The sequence below is a fragment of the Rhipicephalus microplus genome, chromosome 8 (assembly GCF_043290135.1).
Source record: "Rhipicephalus microplus isolate Deutch F79 chromosome 8, USDA_Rmic, whole genome shotgun sequence".
In the NCBI taxonomy this organism is placed as follows: Eukaryota; Metazoa; Arthropoda; class Arachnida; order Ixodida; family Ixodidae; genus Rhipicephalus; species Rhipicephalus microplus.
The window spans coordinates 3,036,706-3,057,034 of record NC_134707.1 but is presented as its reverse complement, the minus strand read 5'-3'; the positions used below and the strand labels follow the sequence as shown (position 1 = coordinate 3,057,034).

General features: G+C 49.1%; 1 protein-coding gene across 3 annotated transcripts in view; it reads right to left on the bottom strand.

Annotated features, from left to right (window-relative positions):
- The window catches only part of LOC119165140 (putative Hedgehog signaling attenuator pxb), a 665,846-nt gene that overhangs the window by 25,141 nt on the left and 620,376 nt on the right, over positions 1-20,329 (bottom strand). For all 3 annotated transcript variants that reach the window (XM_075870781.1, XM_075870780.1, XM_075870783.1), the window contains one exon: positions 6,515-6,695. In XM_075870781.1, the coding sequence (XP_075726896.1) occupies positions 6,515-6,695 (181 nt within the window). The remainder of the gene's footprint in view (positions 1-6,514; positions 6,696-20,329) is intronic.

Genomic DNA, 20,329 nt, shown 5'->3' with positions numbered 1-20,329 from the left:
TTCTTTAACGTGCACCCAAATCTGAGTACACGGGCCTACAACATTTCCGCCTCCATCGGAAATGCAGCCGCCGCAGCCGGGATTCGAACCCGCGCACTGCGGGTCAGCAGCCGAGTACCTTAGCCACTAGACCACCGCGGCGGGGCTCATACTCGTTTATGACGAACTGCGACTACATGACGCACTGTGACGACATTAGACGCCGGCAAGCCGAGACCCCAAGCTGCTTCGCACCTCAAACACGCGGATTCGATAACGGAAGTATAAAATCATGATAGACCCAAGCACAAGAGACATGATAGCTGAGCCTCGCTATTCAACTGCGTTCCCTTCCGTAAACAGCACTGTTATTTCAAACAAAAAAAAAAAACAGCGCCAAAACAAGACAAGCAAAAGTGAATAAAAACACAACGCTGACAATAAACAGGATATTCTATTGCATTTGTCCGTCAATATTTACGGGGAAAACAAGATTTCGCAGCGTGTATACACGGCGCTATCTTGGTCGCTGATACTGACTGCTGCTTTAAATAGCGAGCTAAAGATAAAACGGCAGTTGTCTACGAAAATGCCTCCGCGGCCACCGAAGGAGAGAGCCCTCGCAGCCGGCGCGAGCTGAGCACGAGCGACGAAAGGCCTGTGCCGCCACAGCCAGCTTTGCACGTTAGCTGAGGCGCCGGAGTTTGACATTCGTACGTAATCTGTGACAGACTGTGGTACGACTTCACTCGATTTACGCCAAGGAAAGACATGGCATCATTGAAGAAGGTCACGCGAAGCCCCTAAAATCAACCAGCTTCGTTGTTTCTTAAGCTTTACACGGCCAGTGTAGACTTGACCTTTTTCGCTGTATGTACTGCCGTGAAAGCGCAATAAATAATGTACAGTTGTTGGTTAGCGCGCCTTCCGTTTGCATCTTGTTCCAGCGCTAGTTCGTCGTTCAAAATAGTGAGCACCAGCCAACCCAATTCAAGACGCTGATAGCGCTGTGAAGCGGCGCCCGTCCCTTCCCCCTCTCTTTTATCGCCACGCGGAAAGATGTGGGTTGCCATGTTTACAGGCATGACAGGCTGTGTAAATCTTGAAAGGAGAGAATTCATCCTCGCCGCTGAGAAAGGCCACACAGAATGAAGAATAAGCGAGACTCGCTGCGAGTGTCCTCAACCTGGGCTTCGCAACGTTGTCTGTAGCACCCACCGTGCCAGGACGCCGAAGGAACACCCGTGTACAGCAGTTCCCATTTCTCTTTTTTCTATTTGCGCTCCCGAGAGTGCGTTCGTCCCTTCGTATCTTTTCATCTGGGCCTCGCACTCGGCGGCGCGAAATGAGATGGTAACACGGGTGACGAAAATTGAAAACGAAAGGCGCCGAGCGGGAACAGAAAAGCCAGTACTGTGCGACGAGGACGGAAAGGACACATTTCTGCATGCGTGACGCTCCGTGTTGCTGCAGGGATTGCCACGCAGGCGAATATTTTCGGCGTTGCTCTTGCCTCCCTGTTGGATTGAAGCTGCATGTGAGACGGGAAATGACACCTCTCTATAAAAAAGGAGAAAGAGAAGGCTAGGCTAGTTTGTGCTTCCATTGAGAAATGTCATTTGAGTTCATCATACTCGCTCCTGGCAGGCCACACCCTGACAATTATTAGACATATGTAACGAAAAATTTAGGCAGCTTCATGCTGCCAGCCTTAAGAAAACACCTAGCTAGGTCGCGTTCTTTTTTTCTTTCCTCTCTTCTTTTTCTCGATTTTAGTTTTTTTTTTCTCTTCATTTCTACCTATTTCTTCCTCTCTGTTCACTTATTTTTTCCCTTTCTATTCTTATGCCTATTTTCCTCTTTCTATCTTTCTACTTCGCAATTATTTACTCGTTTTATTTTATTGCGTCATTTTGCCTGCATTATCGCTCGCGCACCTTTTTTTTTTCGTTGTTGATGATACGTAATCAACATCAAGGCACTGAAACAATAAGAGGAACAGCACTTCTGAGCGCGAGCGCGTGCTGAACATGCCGAGCGACGAAGACAGCGTACAACAATGCGGCCCCATAAAGTGCCCCGCACTTGAAATTTGTCTTTATTCATTCGTGTTGAACGAGCCCCTTCCCATAAAAAAAGCTTCATATACGCTTCGCAGAATGGAAACGTCTGCCTCGAGGCCAGTTACTGTAATCTCTGCAGTCTGCCATGAACTGATACGGCTATCAGAAAGTTCTCGCACGACAAGCAGCTGCTGTTATTCGATACTGATTAACAGTGGCAACCGTCAGATTGGCCCGTTACGCCCGCGCTAAATCTTTCTGCAGCGACGTCTCCAATGGAAATCGGCGCATTAAGCGGCCTCGGCGAAATGACGCAGACGGTTCAAATCCCATGTAACGAATCTTGAGATTAAGAAACGTGCCAGTGTCCGCACTTGGGACACAGTTGGGACTGCTTAGCGCAAGAGTAGACAAAGCATAAGAGCCGGGCTTGTTGCTTGTACACGATTAGAAAACGGAGAAAAACCTGAGGACACACGGAAAGGGAACACACACAGCGCTGACTTCAGACAATATCTTATTCTGGTTAAGGATACGCAAGATAAGTGGGCCACTCCCTTAGTACCGCATCAAAGCATATAGCACAGATAGGCCTCTCTGAGCCGTGTCCTGTGACGCGGTACTAGAGGAGGGTGGCTATCTTGCGTATTCACAGTCAGTGTATTTGTTTTCATTATAAAAAAATGGTCGAGATTCGGTGCTGAGTGCGTTTTCTTTCTGTGTGACCCATGGTTTTTCTCCCTGTTTTCTAATTACAGACACTGAATCACACGCAAGACGAGCGCCGTAGAACTTACTTCCACACGTTGCCTTGCACATAACTCGTAATGGTCGCTCTCGATGCCAGAATAGGAAGTCGAGGTAGCGGCGAAGCACGGCTCGCGACAACACAGGCATGCATCTCGAGTCTCGTCTCATTTTAGCGGCGGCCCTCCGATGGCGCCAATAATCACGGGATGAGAACAGAAAGAACTCCTCAGCGTCTCCTGACACAGCTGCCGAAAATACAGCCAGAAATGGCGAGTTCAGTTCCAAGAAGCAACAGTGACGGTCGAAATAGGCGCTATCATTGAGGCGAACAAAGCTGCTCGCGCAGCGATGGAGCCTCTACGCCGAGGATGGAAAGGCCAGAATCGATCTCCGATGGCCGAGCAGATAAGGAAGATTACTGCCTTTCGGCTCCACCAGAGCAAGGCGGGCCCCGTGTACAGATACAATGACGCAGGCCGATGCCGCTCGCTCTTTACCTACGCGTGGCGCAAATAATTGGACGCAGCAGGGCCGAAGGCACGCCAAAAGGTTAACTGTGGCGTACTGCTGGTGCTTATTTCTCTATTTGTTCAATGCTCCTAGCCTTACGTGCAAGGCAGTCGCAGGGATCGGGAAACAAAGTATACCTATGATGCATATGTTCCAAACAAGTTGAAGGGCGAATAACTTAACAAAAAATAGCAGTAGAAAGTACATAACTTTACATTCGCCCCAGAGATTCCCTAACCTCGAAAGCTATTTGTTGCCTGCTTGGTGGTCTAGTGGTTAAGTCACTCAACTGGTGACCCGCAGGTCACGGGACCAGACCCCAATGAAGGGGGAAGTGTTTGAGGCCAGTGTACAAGGTGGTCGAAATTTCTGAGGCCCTCCACAACGACGTCTCTCATAAATAATCATATCGTTGTTCTGGGACGTCCAACCCGAATTATTATTATTATTATTATTATTATTATTATTATTATTATTATTATTATTATTATTAACTGATTTGCAATAAATCATGCACCGATGCCGCACGTTTAAAACGGTCACCACTACACATGACAAGCTCCAAAGCGACGCTGAGGATCTTGCGAGCGCACGCTGTTACACTCAACCGTAACAAATGTACCGTCCTGAATGTACTGTGGGCGCCCCTAGAGCCGCCCGCTTCGGTCACTCGAATTTTCGCACCGCACTCTACGGTCGCAATTAATGCAAGCATTCGCTTCGTGTTCTCGCCAGGTTCCGTGTCATCGGGTTTGCTCCCTCGTTTCGGCGCGGTGCAGCACCACAGCCGCGAGTGAGCGGACGCACGCGGGAGTTATCTGGGCCTCGCTAGGTATACACTGTGAACCAGTTTGCATCCTTTAGGGTGCTTCCCGTGTCTATAACACTCATGCCACGGGTGGTTTAACAAACCAAAACACCAATGGCGTGGGTGTCAGTTATAGACACGCAAACTGGTTTACAGCTAGAGAGTGCTCAGGTGGTAAAAACCGCGAGTAAAAACTCACAGGCTCCCTCACGGCTGAGCGGAGAAAGAGATCTTGCTAATTTTCTTCTCACTGCTATCACGCGGGGACCGGAAGGCGCGGTCAGCTCGAGTATTCCTCACGTCGAGCGAAGGCGTCGAGCGAAGACGCCCTCCCAGCACTGCAGGCAACAGCAGCGGTGCAGCTGCCCGGGCCTTTTACGAGTGAGCTCCGGCGTAGATCTGCACACAGACTCTCGCCGTCCAATGAAGAAGCCGGAGGCCGAAACAGCCGCCCCACGAAACTCGGGCGCGCGAAGGCCCCGTGATAAATGACCGCCCGCTCCATTAAAAGCACGGCGGCGCAGACTTTGGCCGGTGGAGCCCGATGCCGCTTGGCAGGGAGAAACACGGCGTCCATGTAACGGAGCTGCGGGCCGCCAGTGTTTTTTCTTCCTCTTGCCTTTCGCGCCACTCGGCTAATTCGCTTCTCTTTGTTGCTTCGCTCCGCCGAGCGAGATCGACGGGCTATCCGCAAAATCCAACGGTGGTGTTCGTGCGAATACATTCGAAGCCAAGTGCAGGGAGTGTGCACGCAGAGCGGTCGTTCGCCGAACTGCACCGGTCGGCATGAGTCGATTTGCTCACCTGACGGAAATCGGGCACGAATTCTCTCAGCGCAGGTCGGAATTCCATGGATCATTCCACGAACGTGACAGTTGCGGCGACGAGGAAATGTCCGACACTGAGGCTTCCCGCCATGTAGTCTAATTCTACAGGGTTTCCATAAGGTGCAATACAAGTTCACAAGGCGTAATGCAACACGAGAAGGACACACAGCGCTAGCATGTAGGTCTTTTCTGTCCCTGTCGTATTGCACTACGCCATGCCCGGCAACGCTGTCCATTACTCACAGTCACGGCCAGTGTTTTTTTTTTTCTGCTTTTCTGTCTTCAGATTACCGTACGATGTCCTCACGAAGAAAAAAAAGGAAGTGAAAACGGCGAGATCATTGAAATTTACTGCAGCAGCAGGACTCTAAAAGTATCTCGTTATCCACCACTATATTTAGTGCATCTAAATCGCGACTATTGCCCCGAAGTTCAATCTTCGAGGCCCGTACTCAGCTCGACGTCGATTGTGTTGGCTTCGTTAGGATATACGCCTTGACGGTTCTCGTTTTGGTTAGCGCGTGGTAAACCGACAGGCACGCCAATGTCTCATGAGTGCAGAGCTTGCGCGCTGGCACGGCTCCTCACACGGAGGACAATGTTTACTGCGAGTAAAAGACCAACCGCTGTGGTCTGGTCTCCCGCTCAACATGCAAGAGAGGAGGAGAAGGGTGGAAGGATTTTCAAGGAACCACACTTCGCTGGGAATGAGAAAGTGAGCGAACCATGGGAGTCCGCGATAAGAGTTAAACAACACACAAAGACAGATATCGCTGCTGGCATAGCGATGACAAAAAGCAACCCGGGAAAGGCGGGGGCAGTTGGAGCTTAACAGCATGGTACTGAATCGCATTACAGCGCCACGCTAGCGGACGATCGAAAGTTTGAGGGCGGGGTGGCTGCTGAGAGCGCGATCGACAGCCTCCAGAACACGCAGCGCACCTACACAACGTCGGCAAGCAGCAGCGATAACGACTACACGGGGCTCGGCGTGTAATGAGCACAGTGACCGGCTCTGTGAAGACGATCCTGATGAAACAATCGATAGCATGGTATAATCAAACGCAAACCCTGGAACTGTTCTCTTACGCGCACTGTAAGTGGAGTGAGTTGAAAAGACAACTAGGAATGAGGGAAAGGTAAGGAACCACACAAGCAACAGGCGAACAATGCGCAAGGACCACCGGTAAGCCACAGATATGTGATCGCAAGTTTCTCGCAGCGCACAAGGTGACACTATCCTGTCCGCTGTCCCTGATAGGTCGTTGCGCTGCAAGATGTTTGTAGTCACGGTAGACCAACGCACACTGGAATGTGTAGCCTTCACGTACATTCAGGGGAAGCGGACGAAGGTTCAATGCAGCGCCCGCTAGCTTGTCAATGTATGGTCAGACTTTGCACCCCTGCCCGCCTTTGCGCACGACTATGGCAACACGCCCAATCCCACGCTTTTCTCGAAAAATATGTGAGGTTGTTTAGTACCTGTCTCCTGCAGTTTACAAGGAACGAACGCGCAAAGATAATCTTGCCCCGAGGGCAGCCCTTATCGCAACGAAGAACAATGGCGGCGGACGTACCTCGATGGGCGTGAGCGTGTGCGTGTCTGTTCCGTGCACGAGGTGAGCGGGCAGCCGGGTGGGGTGGTGGTGGTTGAGCAGGATGTCACTGTACGCCGCGCCGTTGGCGGCGCTCAGGTCGCACGGCACGCCCTGGTGGGGGCTCTTGCAGGGCAAGAAGTTCTGAACCTTTTTCTTGTGTCTGCACAAAAGAAAGGAAGGTTGTGATAATGAGCAACACTGCAATACGCACGGAATCGGACACGTTGATTTGCACCAAGCTAGCTAAGAGCAACCACAGAGACATAAATGCCAGATTATCAGCAGTACACAGTATTTACACTTTTCTCCCCATCAATAAACATTTACATGCGCACAAAACAAAATCATACAAGTTTCTGGAAACATGACCGCAGTGCCAGAGAAGAGCGTCCATAGTAAGACAGGTCTATGATTCGGTCTAAACTGAACATGAAAAATTACGCGCATTCCTCTACGTCCTTTATTAGAAGTTCAGAGCGACTGTTCCAAATCAACAGGCACAAACATACCCATACATCTTTCCTTCACTAATGAATGTTATTTCGCAACGCACAGGACACGACAGACAGAAGTACACACACTATTAATGTGAACGCTGTTAGGTCAGTTATCATGTAGCGATGAATCAACCTTTTTCATCGGAATAGGTGTGGACGACCTGTTTTCGCAGTGAACGAGAACAGCACGGTGAGACATGGCCGTAGAGGTGACCCATGAGCTGACTGACAGCTGCCTTCATTTTCGGAAGTGGGTAAATCATATCACACGAAAACGAAACATACAACCGCCACATACGACCACGCGTGTGTCGCGTTTGCATTCTCGTCATTTCACGCTGTCACTCTGAGAATAAAAACCACCTATAGCCTACCATAAGAAGGTTTACGTTTTTTTTTTAAACACCTGGCATGAGTGTCTCTGGGAGCACCGCGATTCTTCACCTTTTCTGTGGTCATTGTCTCATCCTCCAAGAGTAAGGGTGGCCAACTGGAAGCAATTCACGGTCCCCGTTTTCCGGCTATCTATTTTCTTCCCCTCCGAACAAGAAGCAAAACTATTCGTACGTTCAACGAGCCCGAATAGGCCGACGAGACGAGCATCTCGATAACATTTATCCCGCTTCAACAAAAACAGGGTGCGCTACGTGCCATCTCGACGACGCTCGGCAGCGCCGCATTTGGCCGAAGACAAATTGGTTGATGCCCAGCCTCGAGAAACAGATTCTTCATGGAGCCCGGAAAGGCCCAACAAGGCGAGCGTCACCGCTTCGAGTGCGGCAAGACAACTAACTCGAAGACAACGAGCCATGCAATGGGCCTCGCGGGGACACTCTCCAAATCGCGCCGCAGCCAGCACTCCGTAACGTGCGCTTTCCCGCTGAACTGCACTTGGCTGAGCACAGGGAAAGCGAATAACGCACGTCTTTTCATGGCTCGTTGAGAGACTCGGCCTAAATTAAATGAGCCCTCGCGACGGTCATCACTGGTCGAGACAGGGGCTTCCTTTTTGTTCCGCCGGAACGAGACTGCGGTTTGTCCCTCCCGAATGGACAGCGAGACTGGACGCGAGGTTTCATTACGGCTGCGTGTAGCTTATACTTACACGGTGACAGTGTGCGCGATTTACGCAGCTCCAATGACTCGCGCAAGACAAGCCGCTTCGGGATGAGTGAGAAAAAAAGGTAGTGGGCGTAATGCGACACATCCGAGCATCGCTTTGTTTGGGATCGATACTCGCTTTGGGGGCGGCGGTAAGGACGCTGCAGTGTCGCCGCTAGCAATCTACACCGCCTCCCACATTCGAGCTGAAATGTGCAGAGACAATATGCCACTGCCTAGAGACATAATTTGCGGACACACAACATACCCAAGGTAAATCAGCGCCCTAATTTATTCATTAAGGCGCTACAGAAAAAGTAGACTATCGTCGCGCGACGGTAACGGACTGTCGTCCAGCGGCATTGACTTCAAAACGAGTGATGAAAAGAATAAAAAAAAAACGAAATATCATCATCGCGTGGCGACGTCCGAAAGACAGGATCTTAGACGCAACCATGACGTCATCATGACGTGTAGCGACGTCACCTGATGACGTCGACACTTGTCATCGCTTGGTAAAAGGTAGGCCGATCACAGAAGTCGTGCAAAACAAAGCGAGGAGCTTTTGAGGGGCAGCGCAGAGGGATCAATGAATTGGTTGAGAGGCGTACGCATAAGATACCCTGTAAGTTTCTTTATTTGTACATAATGTTTATTCCAAATACCATGCAGCTCCTATAGCAATTGTTATTGGGTAAGGGGCACTTATAGTGTACGCAGCCTCCTCTTAACAACTATAAGTAGACATTGTCTAGTTATCCATTAAAGAATCAGCGGTATGCGCAAGCTTTATCGCAAGGAAAAACACATTTAAGCATCAGTACACAATAAGTATCAAAATTTTAAAACCACACGCACTTATACAGCGTACAGAAACATCCTTTTCGCAGTATGTCTACGAAACAACATTTGTCAAGAATCACGCAATGGAGAACAAAGTGCGTACAAACTTTAGATGCGAAAATGCTGCGATATGTTATGCAAATGCCCGGTGAAAGAGACTCGGAGAGCGCCAGCGAAAAGAGGTTCTATAATGTCGTGCAAAAGGAAAAAAAAATAGAAACGAACCGCCTACGAACAGTTGATTAAGGAAGTAAAATCATACCCTAGAGTAAACAACACAAATATTATGATGGCGCTTGGAAAAAAAAAAAGCGGTAATAACGGTTCCACGTATAGCGAGTAACATACATGATAAATTACAGACAATGATGCCAAGTAGAAATTGTAATGTTAATCTGAAGCCAGAAAAGCGGACGATAAGATAACTTATCCCTGGCAGGAACCGCACCTGCGACCATGAGCGACGCTGACTGACCGTCCGACGTTTAAATGCACATGTATACCCACCCCGTAATGTAGACGGGACCGCCGCTGCAGCTCAGTCACAGTTTCAGTCCCTATACTGGCGGCAGTTAATTATCTTTTCCTCCACTTTTATTTCTCCCCACTTTACATTACAGGTGTCACTAATAACATTCCCTGGACTTTTCTCGGCCTCACTGTCTGTAAGTTATTGTTAATATTGTACAACAAAGAAAAAAGTGCTCTTGAACTTTCACTTCTTTCCTTCAAAAACGATACATGTATTATGCGCGGTGCCAAAATATAAAACTCGAACATTGTTTCGGCCCCGGCCGATAGCAGTTAAAGGGCGAAAAAACAAAGGCTAAGCGCAGAATCGCCCCTGTCTGTGCAACCGCGTCATCCGCCGTGCCTGCCTCTGAAGACAACGCACGGCGGCATCAGCAGAGGGCAAAGCAAGCCCTTTCTTCCAATTCCTGCCGTTATTACAGCTGCATATGCGCACTAAGAGCGCTCATCTGTTGCCGCAGAGCAGCCGATATAGGTTCTGGAAATCGGCCCATTTCTCTGGCGTCGCTTGCAGGCGCGCCAGTATATGCGCCGGGCGTCGAAGATTGCCTCCACGCGCGAACTTCCAGCAAAGGACGAAGGGGGAAAAAAAGGAGAAGAACGGTCACGCGGGAATTACCGTGCCAGATAAAGGCCGGGAGAAAAATTTACCCTTGCATAAGCTTAACGCTGAGTTCGCGAACTGCGCTCGCACGGTGAGCGTGTATATCTTGGACCGATGCGATTATGACGCCAGTGCTGGAGGAACAATAAGTATAAAGCGACATCTGTTGAGACTGATAAATTATGCTTAGGTAATTCCATCAACGTTGATAGGCTCATTACTACACCAGAAAATTGTTAGACGTTTCCCTTTGAATTTCACGCCGAAGTCGCAACACCTAGTTGCGTGCCAATGTGACGTTACGAATTCCCCATTGACAATCTACAGCGCTAATTCGGCGAGGACGGAGGGAAATAATTATAATAAGTGTTGGGGTTTAAAGTTTTGAGACCACCACATGCTTCAGAGGGACACACACCATAGCGGAGGGCTCCGGAATATTTGACCAGCTGCGGTTCCTAAACGTCAATCTGTGAATAGATCTAAGCGCACAGTCCTCGAGCATTCTCGCCTGAGAGCGTTTGGAATGACTGTTGTCATTTACTACGGATCTCATTAACTTCATTCGACGCATGGCAAGTATGAAACAGCACAAAAAAAAGTCTACACTTGAACGAATAATATATTTTTGTGTGATTTGTTTCAACTTTTTAGGGGTTCTTTATATTTATGAAAGTAGCCTAATCGTTGTTAGTTCACAATTACTTATCGCTTTTTGCCGCATCAATTGAGCCAAAGAAAGTGGCCTAAACGAACCAATGAGTAAGAATTTGTTTATATGTTCTCGGCAATTCACGTGAGGGCACTTTCGATCGCGCCTACGTGTACGGAAGCCGCGCGCCTCTGTCTATAGCCCGAACAGATGCAACATATTGGTGCGCAACCAGGCGGATTCATTCGAAGAAACGCGGCAATGGGGCTAATAATGACTCTCTTCTCGAACAAGGAGCAGTACAGGAAGCGTCCGCGCCATCACAAACACGCACACACTAACACCAAGGCCCGAAAAAGTCTCGACAAGACAGGGCTGAAACCTTCACCATATATACTATGTTGTAGCCCGTCAGACCGTCTGCAACGGAATACTAACACAAAATATCGCCGGCGAGATAGCCAGTGCGTTCGAATCCCGCGAACATGCGCATATAATCTGCGAAATATAAATAGCCGGAATGACTTGAAACATGTTTGATGTGAATGTTGAAGTTCGCGCTGTACGCCGAAGCTCACGCCGTTCACACCCCCGAGAGTGACTCGACGGTGACCCCCTCTCCCCCAGTTTCCTCCCGTCGCCCAGCTGCAGCCAATACAAGTTGCGATGACGTCATGGTGGTAGTTACCCCTTCGCCGCGTAAACGTCTGCAGGCCACTACTCGGCAGCTGCTCGCGAGTGCGTGGCCGCGGCGCACGAGTTGGAAGTTGTGTGTTTTACGACACTGCTTTCCCGTTTTCTGTTCGAAAGGACTTCTTCGTGCGGAAGTGCGTCGCAGTTCTGTGAGCTGACGTGGTCGAGCGTTGCACACGCTAGATGGCGATAGTTACTTGCACCCGGCGTCTTATCGTTTTCATGGTTCTCTCAAACCGAAACTGGGACTAAGCGGTAATTAAGAGCCTGTATTTAACTATCAGCCATGCTCTGCAGCATAAACGATGTACCGTGTTATTGACTTGCAGGTCCCCCTTCCCCCCCCCCCCCCCCCACACACACACACACACAAAGAACAAGAGAAACGTGAGGCCAAAATTTTCATGTCAGCAAACTTCCTCTAACAATGACAGCAACACGCAGCTTCGTTGTTCTGTATGAAGTGCGAGCATGGCCTCCGCGATTAGCTTCGGCAGCGCGCCAATGTAGCCCCGAAGATGCGCCTATGTCCGAAAGTAAGCTTATAGAGCGCGCCGCAGCACAACAGGTCTGGGCGAATGTCCGTCAAACTTTTCATGCCTATCATTCTGCGTGAACACACGGCTTGCAATCCTGTGAGCACGGCAGATGACTGATGAGTACATTTGCAAGCTCAACTGCTGTTTCTGCAATCGAGTTTATTTTCTCCCTTCGCAACGACGAGCGTAAAAGAAGGCCCAGTGCATCTTGTGCAGAGCTTCACCGAGTCGACGTTGCAAAGCCGGGCGTCGTTACGACGCGGCGAAGCTGGCCCCGAGATTTGAATACCCGCGAGAGCCGTTGTAATGCGATTTTAACAGTCAGCGCAGAACCGAGTTTCGAGCGAAGTAAGCGCGGCCGCGTTGTTATTGCTGCCCCGGAGTGCTTTTCCTCCCCGACAAGAGCTGTCTGTAATGATAATTGTGGATATCACCACCTCGGGGGAGCGAGCGCTGCGTCTTACTTCACGGAGACTTGCTGATTGCAGCGCTAAGCTGACAGCGGCGCGAAAGTTCTCCTCGCGGCTACAACGTATCTGCGGTCTGCATTGTTCCAACTGGAGTCACGACCGCGTCGAAAGGCGCACACTATACGCCATCCTTGGGCTTCTGCACACAGAGAGAGCCACGTCAGGGCAACCTCGCGTAGCTCTGACGCATTGGGTTACGATTTATAATTCACTTCAGTTTATTTTGACATCACAGGAGACCGGGATCGTCATTCGTCAAAGGGACCGTTTTTTGAACTCGCGCAGCTGATAGAAATAATTCTTTACACGCATTGCCGTCGCGGCAGGCGAGTGTATTTCTTTTTCTTCTTTTTTTGCACTTTGTCGATATTGTTTTGCAGTGACCGCAACCAGAAACTGAAAGCGTGACGTCAGTCGCAGCACAAACTCGGGTGTCGACGTTGCTGAATATGTACCTAGCACGTACTCGCACAACGCAGCGTGACCGCTGGAAAAATAGCCTTGTCGCATGACAACTGCCCGGCCACGCGTATTACATGTGTTACATGCATTAACATCAGTCTTATTTCTTCATGCCCTCCTGTACAGACGCGTCTATATTTTGCATGTATACGAAAAAAAAAAAAACGTCTGCACCTGCGTGGTCTTGCATAAATCAATTCCTGTTCTCTGATGTTTGTCGACTTAGCCATTCAAGCCCAATGAGGCTTTGGCAGGTCAATTTCGCATCGCATTGTTGCTATCTCAAAATATTATTATTAAAATTATTATTATTAGAAACATGCATTATTATAAAAGACATGCATTTGTTTGTATTTGCCACCACTCGAATAAGGACTATTTATATTTCTATTCTTTTATTCACACTTCTGGCAGTTCCTGTTCGAATATGGTACCCATGTAAGATAACACGTGATGTATTTTCTGCGTACTGTACTTGCGGTATGTTTCTGCTTTGCTGACAGGGTGGCACGACCAAGTCAGGCATTTACTTAGCCTTTAGTCGTGTCCCCCAGGGCAATCTTGTTCAAAATTGCCTTGAATAAAGCAAACCAAACCAAACCAAACGTGCACTTGTTCACACACCATTTAGACTGCAAAAGCCTAACTTGGAAGATGGCGTTTAAGTTCAATAATGCCCTGCGAGCTTGTTCTAGCTTGCTATTTAACATAATAATTTCTCATCTCAAGTGTCGTAACATCAAGCACTCATTTTAATACCGGATCCGTAAACGTAGTACTGGGATACATTCGGCTAAATGAGAGCTAAGTGTTAAAACGCAATTCGCAATCGGTCAGCACGAATACCACCAAGTTGAAGGCGCGAAAATTGTTCCATTTGAGTTTCGCGTGAATATTGTAGGACGCGCAGTCACAGCCACGATTAGCGCTTCTGCGTCAAAAGGTGAAAACCAAGGTGCAGTCGCATGTAGCGCGTGCCAGGTGACAGTTAATTCGGCTGCAGATAAGCTAGGAGAAGAACTGTGCTTCGAGAATCCTTCCTTCCATACAGATGCGCCACGGATTTCATACAAGCACGACAGATCGGCTAATCCGAAATAAGTGTTATCTAACAGTGCAACAACTTCGCGAAGTGAATGAACAGAAAAGAAGAAAAAAGAATAGACTGCCATGAAGGGACGCTGCTGCGGTTAATGGAACTTCTTGTTGACAGACTGCGCCCGTGTTCCACTTAGAAACAAATCTGGGCCGTCAGTCAGCAGCAGCAGCAGCTCTGTCGCCAGAGGAAGGCGGCGATCAATAGGCCACCGCCATCACTGCAGCGAGGCGCCCAGAGCAAGGGAAATGGTGAGAACGGGTTGACGAACACATCTTCCGAAGGGCTCTCAGGCCCGGGCGCGGGAAAATGAATAAGCCGAGACGGAAAGCGTCCTCCGGATCGCCGTAAAAGCGTGCAGTGAGCCTGACATCGCTCGCTGTGTTCGGCATGGCAGCCATAACTATTCAAAAAAAAAAAAAAAAAGCTGACATTATACACCACCAATAGCATGTACTGCTATAACCGGGCTTGGTATTTTCGATTACGTACGAAAGTGAGACAAAAGAATAAAGAAGGGGAGGGGGACAGAGCTTCACGCTAGCCGTGTAAAGCTTAGGGAACAGCGAAGCTGCTCGACCTTGGGCCTTCTTGGATGATGCTCGGTATTTCTTTAGTGTGTATAAAGTAGGGTCGAACCACAGCCTGCCACGCACCATGCAAGAATGTCCAAACTCGGCGCCAGAACTAACGTGCAAAGCTGGCTGGGGAAGCGCGGGCCTTTCGTCGCTCGTGCTCGGCTCGCGCCACGCCGGCTGCGCGGTCCGTCAGTGGGCGCTGCTGATGAACAACGACGCGCGATAAGCAACGGCACGGCGGGTCTTTTGCGGACACCCAGCATTTAACCTCGAGGTTTAAGAGCTCCGCTCTTAAAATTGATCATAGAGTTCCGTGGCGAAGAACTTTGGCTGCTTGCAGTTATTCAATGCAACACGTGATCATCCCAGCATTCCGTCCCTATAGTGGAAGGCGGCATCAAGCCCCCGACTGTCATTTCAGAACGCCACAGTCATTGTGCTAGTATGAGGGCTCAGTGACAAAAACAAGACAGAGAAAAGTATCGATACGCACGAAAGATAAGAATTGTCCTGCACGCTCAAAACAGCTCGACAGCGGCCGTCAGTGATTGCTGCTAATCGCTGATTTTAAGCGAGAGGAGCAACTGCAAAACACATATACTCGATTTCGATTTTAAGAAATTAAACAGCTAGCCCAAATGAAAGATCAAATTAATTAATTAGTGATCAAGTATTTGATTAATTGAACAATTATTTAATTATTCCACGCCGCAACTGACGCTGGTGAACTTCGTCCTCGAACGCAGATAAGCTCAGCGCCTCAGCTATACAGCCCCGGTTACGGTGCGTGGCTGCTGAGCCGTGTAGGTGGCGGCCACGACGGTCGCATTTCGATGGAAACGAAGTGCTACAGGCCTGCGCGCTGTGCAATGTCATCATCATTATCAGCCAGACTGCGCCCATGGCAGGTCTCTCCCATGTTCTGCCAATCGACCCGGTACTGAGCTGTTTGCTGCCCCCTTGCACCTATAGCAACTTCTTAATCTCATCTGCCCACCAAATTTTTTGTCTCCCTCTCACGCGTTTGCCTTCTCCTGGAATCAAGTCTGTTATACTTCAATGACCATCCTGCCTACGTGCCCGGTCCACGCTCATTTTTTTTCTTGATCTCAACTATATTTTTGTGCAATGTCAGTGAGCGTTTAGAACAACGCATGGCCCAAATTTCCAGAACACTCAACTCGGCGCGCCTTATGACTATGGTTACGGTACGTTTTTCAACCCCGTATATTTATCTCGAGTAAGCACGTGTATAAAATGCGCTATCACTCCATGAGGAAGAGCACATCTTTTCCTTTTTTGATTGTGCTCCACCGATGCGCATGCGAGCTGCGGCTAGCTCGCCTTCCACCTCGCGTCAAATGATGTTTCCTTCTTTTTTTTCATTATTTTTTTCCTTCTTTAGTAGCCAGCGTAAGTCGAGATAGCTGGAATAGGCATCCATCACGCACGAAAGTAAGGCGCGCGGGCACAGGAGACAACACGGTGCCTCCGATCTTGAGCAAGTGTTTGAGGACCTCACATTTCTCGCATGATGAATCGTTCAGCCTGCGCAGCGCAAAGGCGAACTTCCATTCTCCGGAATCGATATGCACGCTTTTATCGCTCTTAGGGCAGGCGCATACCAACTCCGCAGACATGACAATGTCGGAGAACGCTGCACACATTTAGCGTGACACGACGCCAAAGACGACCGGCGAGCAAAATAAAGCGGGACCCGACTCGATAAGACGAGAAGCACAAGCCGATTAAGATTCGGGCCCGCCGCTCTAAAAGCATTCAGCCTTGCTGCCGTTTCAGGGCGTTTTACTTCGGCTTTGTCTTTGGCTTGCTCGAAGCTCCGTATGAGCACGGCGGGCAATCTGAGTGTTTGTGCAAGCGCGAAATTCGATAGACAGAACAGCGACACAAGAAAAAGAATGCTGACCCCTTGCGTGACTAAAAGGCTTCCAAGCAGACGCTGCGTTCGTCTGTAGAGTCAATACTTGGCATTCGAAGTGCGCAGTTAATACACGGCAAGTTCCGCTTCGCATGTTCCTTTTAGATTCGACGTCGCTTTATAAAAAAAAAAAAACGAAACAATCGTACACCGGGACTATCAATCTCGGTCCCCAATATGTCTGACTTGTTTCTCAGTGTTGCCACACTTACGTTTGATTCTCAAATTTCGCGACGTTTTCCTGTTGTCTAACATTGGTTTTGTCATTCGTGGGGAATAACAAAACGAAGATTTACATTTACCCGTAGGCGCCGTGATAGAAGACGTACAAGGTCTGGCGTATACACAGCCCTATAATAGCCTTTCAGGCGGCCCGCCATGTCGCGACGCGCATATGTGGGTCAATACAGTCACTTCACCGAAAACAGCGGAAATTCAACGGTGCGAGGAAAAAGAAGAGCAAACAAGACAAAATGTGCACATGCACTCTCATTCGATTCAATCATGCGCGCCTCCCCAGAACGAGAGAGTTCGGTGCCACTGGAGCATTTCCAATACCACGTGATGTATGGTGGAGCTTCGGGAATAGACCGATTCCCCAACCTCACAATCCTTTGAACACGGATACATCCGCCATCTTAGCCGCCGACATTTTGGTGTTTTCCTTCGACTGCACTCGACCATTAAATAAAGTACAGAAGTTATGCGTTATGAAAAAAAAATGTAAAAATAACATTTTATGAATGGGGTCCGCATGCTATGAACGCTGTACACGCATAATGTAACGGCCAGGTTAAGGAGAACACCACGACAACTGAGCCACAATGATGGTTGCACTTGTTAGGTTACATATGTTAGCTCGCCAACGCCCCGCTATGCTTATGGGCAACGCCGTTAAACGCGCTCGCATTGTGTTGTCGACCGTCTACTCGCGCGGCACGAAAGAGAACCAGCATGTCGCCAACCTATGAAATGAAGATGCGACGCGGAAAGAGCAGCCGTGTTTTCGCAGCATACAACGATTCCGAACTGTTTCTCGGATTTGAGACTGCACGTTTTATTTGAGATAACGCCTACGTTACGAAACAGCCGCAAATAAACACCAAGAATGAAATTAAGATAAGAAGTGTAACACCTGCGGGCGCTACGCAACGTGTCGTCCTCCAGGAAGAGTAAGCTTCACCACGGTGCGTCGCATCACCGCCTCGAAGCTCGCCCACCCCTCCTGTTAAAAAACCGGTGGGTACCTGGCCGGCACTGGAGAGCTGAAGCGGACGCGTACGTGCAACGCCACAGCTACGATAAGGCAAACACCTCGGCTGCCAATTCAACTCAAAGTAATTAATTCACGTCAGAACTCGGCCCCTGGATATAATAATTGTTGGGGATTAACGTCCCAAAACCACCATATGATTATGAGAGACGACGTATACTGGAGGGCTCCGGAAGTTTCTACAAAGTTTTTTGACGTGCGCTGAAATCTGAGCACACGGGCCTATAGCATTTTCGTCTCCATCAAAAATGCAGCAGCTGCAGCCGGGGTTCGCTCTCGCGACCTGTGTATCAGCAGCCCAATGCCTTAGCCCACCACGGGAGGGACGTTTGACTGGAGGAACTTTTTTCATTAGCTGTGTTATGCAACGTGCACAAATCATTACGAATCTGATTGAATAATTTTGGTCATGTTATTCGTTTATTTGGATACTATCGCGACCCCTTCATTCTTATTTACATCTGATGTGTTTTCCAGCCTTCATTGTTTTTTTCTGCTCATTACTGCACGCTGTGTGTGCAACATCATCGGTGCTGAACTTCAGAAGGGTGCCTTGCTGACCAAGTTGGTAGTCTTCCATTATTAAATGTAGCGCAAAAGACACGGAGAAGGAGAACACAGCGCTGACTATCAACTGGAAGTTTATTTGAAAAACGTGCACCCATGCGCTACTCTTAATAAAGGAGCATTACTAACTTACAAAGCAAGACACCTTCCTGAACATCATCGGTGCATGCGTTGTGGTGTTCCCTGTCCTTTCGTCGATCCCGCCACAGTGGTCCAAGTGGTGATGGTGCTCCACTGCTGACCCGGAGGTCGCGGGATCGAATCCCGGCGGCTGCATTTTGGATGCAGGCGAGAAGGCCCGTGTGAATATAGATTGAAATGGACTTCGAAGAACGCCAGGTGGTTGGAATTCGCAGAGTCCTCCACTGCAGCGTCTCTCATAATAATGTCGTTTTGGGACGTGAAACGCCATCAGTTATACCGAGTCTATTGCCCCGTGCACTGCGAGCTGAAAGGATGCTTACGCAGTCCGCCTAGATAAACGACAGTATTCCCGCCGACATGGCTGCCTGAGCGAAATTGAGACACGCACGCGTACTGCGATTGCATAACCCGGAGTCCGACGGCGACGAGCCGGCATGGTGGCGCAGACATTCGTACTGAGACGAGAGGCCGAAGGTCTCGGAACAATGTCTCCTGCTCGTCCCTGGGAGATTAATTAGGGCCTCGCTTATCGGCCGGCGCCAGGCAGCGCGCAGGAGCCGAATGAGCTCCGCTCACCTAGGGGCCGCGGATCGGGAGGCACGCACCGCCCGAAAAAGAGCCACATGCAGAACAGCAGCAGCAAGGGACAGAAAAAGGTCCCTCCCCGGGTGCCTCGGCTTTTCGTATAGCAGCAGCACCACCCCGGCGCACACTATTACGTCATCCGTCTATCGAGCAAGCAAATAAGGTAAATAGACGTTTACGACGACAGAAAAGAGCGCAAGCGAGAGAAAATGGAAAAACATGTATGTATTGATGGAAAAAAAGCCAGCGCTAGAACGAATACGAAAGAAACCAAAACACGCGACACGTCTGCCCTGCCTTGGCTTCTCATGTGAAAAGGGCATTTCCTGTCTTCTAGTTCCTTACGTTCATTTTGCAATCGCTCTAACGCGACCTTTACATCACTATGAACTCAAAGCAAATTGCCCACCTATGCGAACCACCGAACCTGCGACCTTTATATCGAAAGTCACTGGCCCGGATCATGGCGGTGGCAAGTTGTCTATCCATTTACTTTCCTTTTTTACCATTTGCATTACAATTACCTCTAATAACAGCCTCTATACTTCTTCTGGCATGATTGCGTGTTAGTTTTTATTATTATTGTGTAACAAAGAAAACTAACCCTTAAGTTAACATTCCTGTCTCTCAAAAATAAAAAAAAGGTTACATGAAACAGCACATAGGAAAGGTTCACGCAGTTGTTAAGTGATAAAATAATCCCATAAGCGCGAAGTCCGCTCACATAGCGACGCGAAATCGTTTTTGTCCACTGACATTTTAACCCGAATTCGTTTGCGCCGAAGGCGCCACAAAATGCGATTTCTCGCCACAAGCCCCGGCGGACAGAACACGGACCCCATGTGCAAGAATCATATGCAAATAAGTTTCGTGATATTTCTTAGTGTTAATTGATTGATTGATTTGTGGGGTTTAACGTCCCAAAACCACCATTTGATTATGAGAGACGCCGTAGTGGAGGGCTCCGGAAATTTTGACCACCCGGGGTTCTTTAACGTGCACCCAAATCTGAGTACACGGGCCTACATTTCACCCTCCATCGGAAATGCAGCCACCGCATCCGGGAATCGAACCCGCGACCTGCGGGTCGGCAGCCGAGTACCTTAGCCACTAGACCACCGCGGCGGGCATTTCTTAGTGTTAAGCTTTTACAATCATTAAAGCCTTCTCACAGGTCCAATTTCAGACAAGTAATTGATTAGCGCCTCTAAAATTCGACG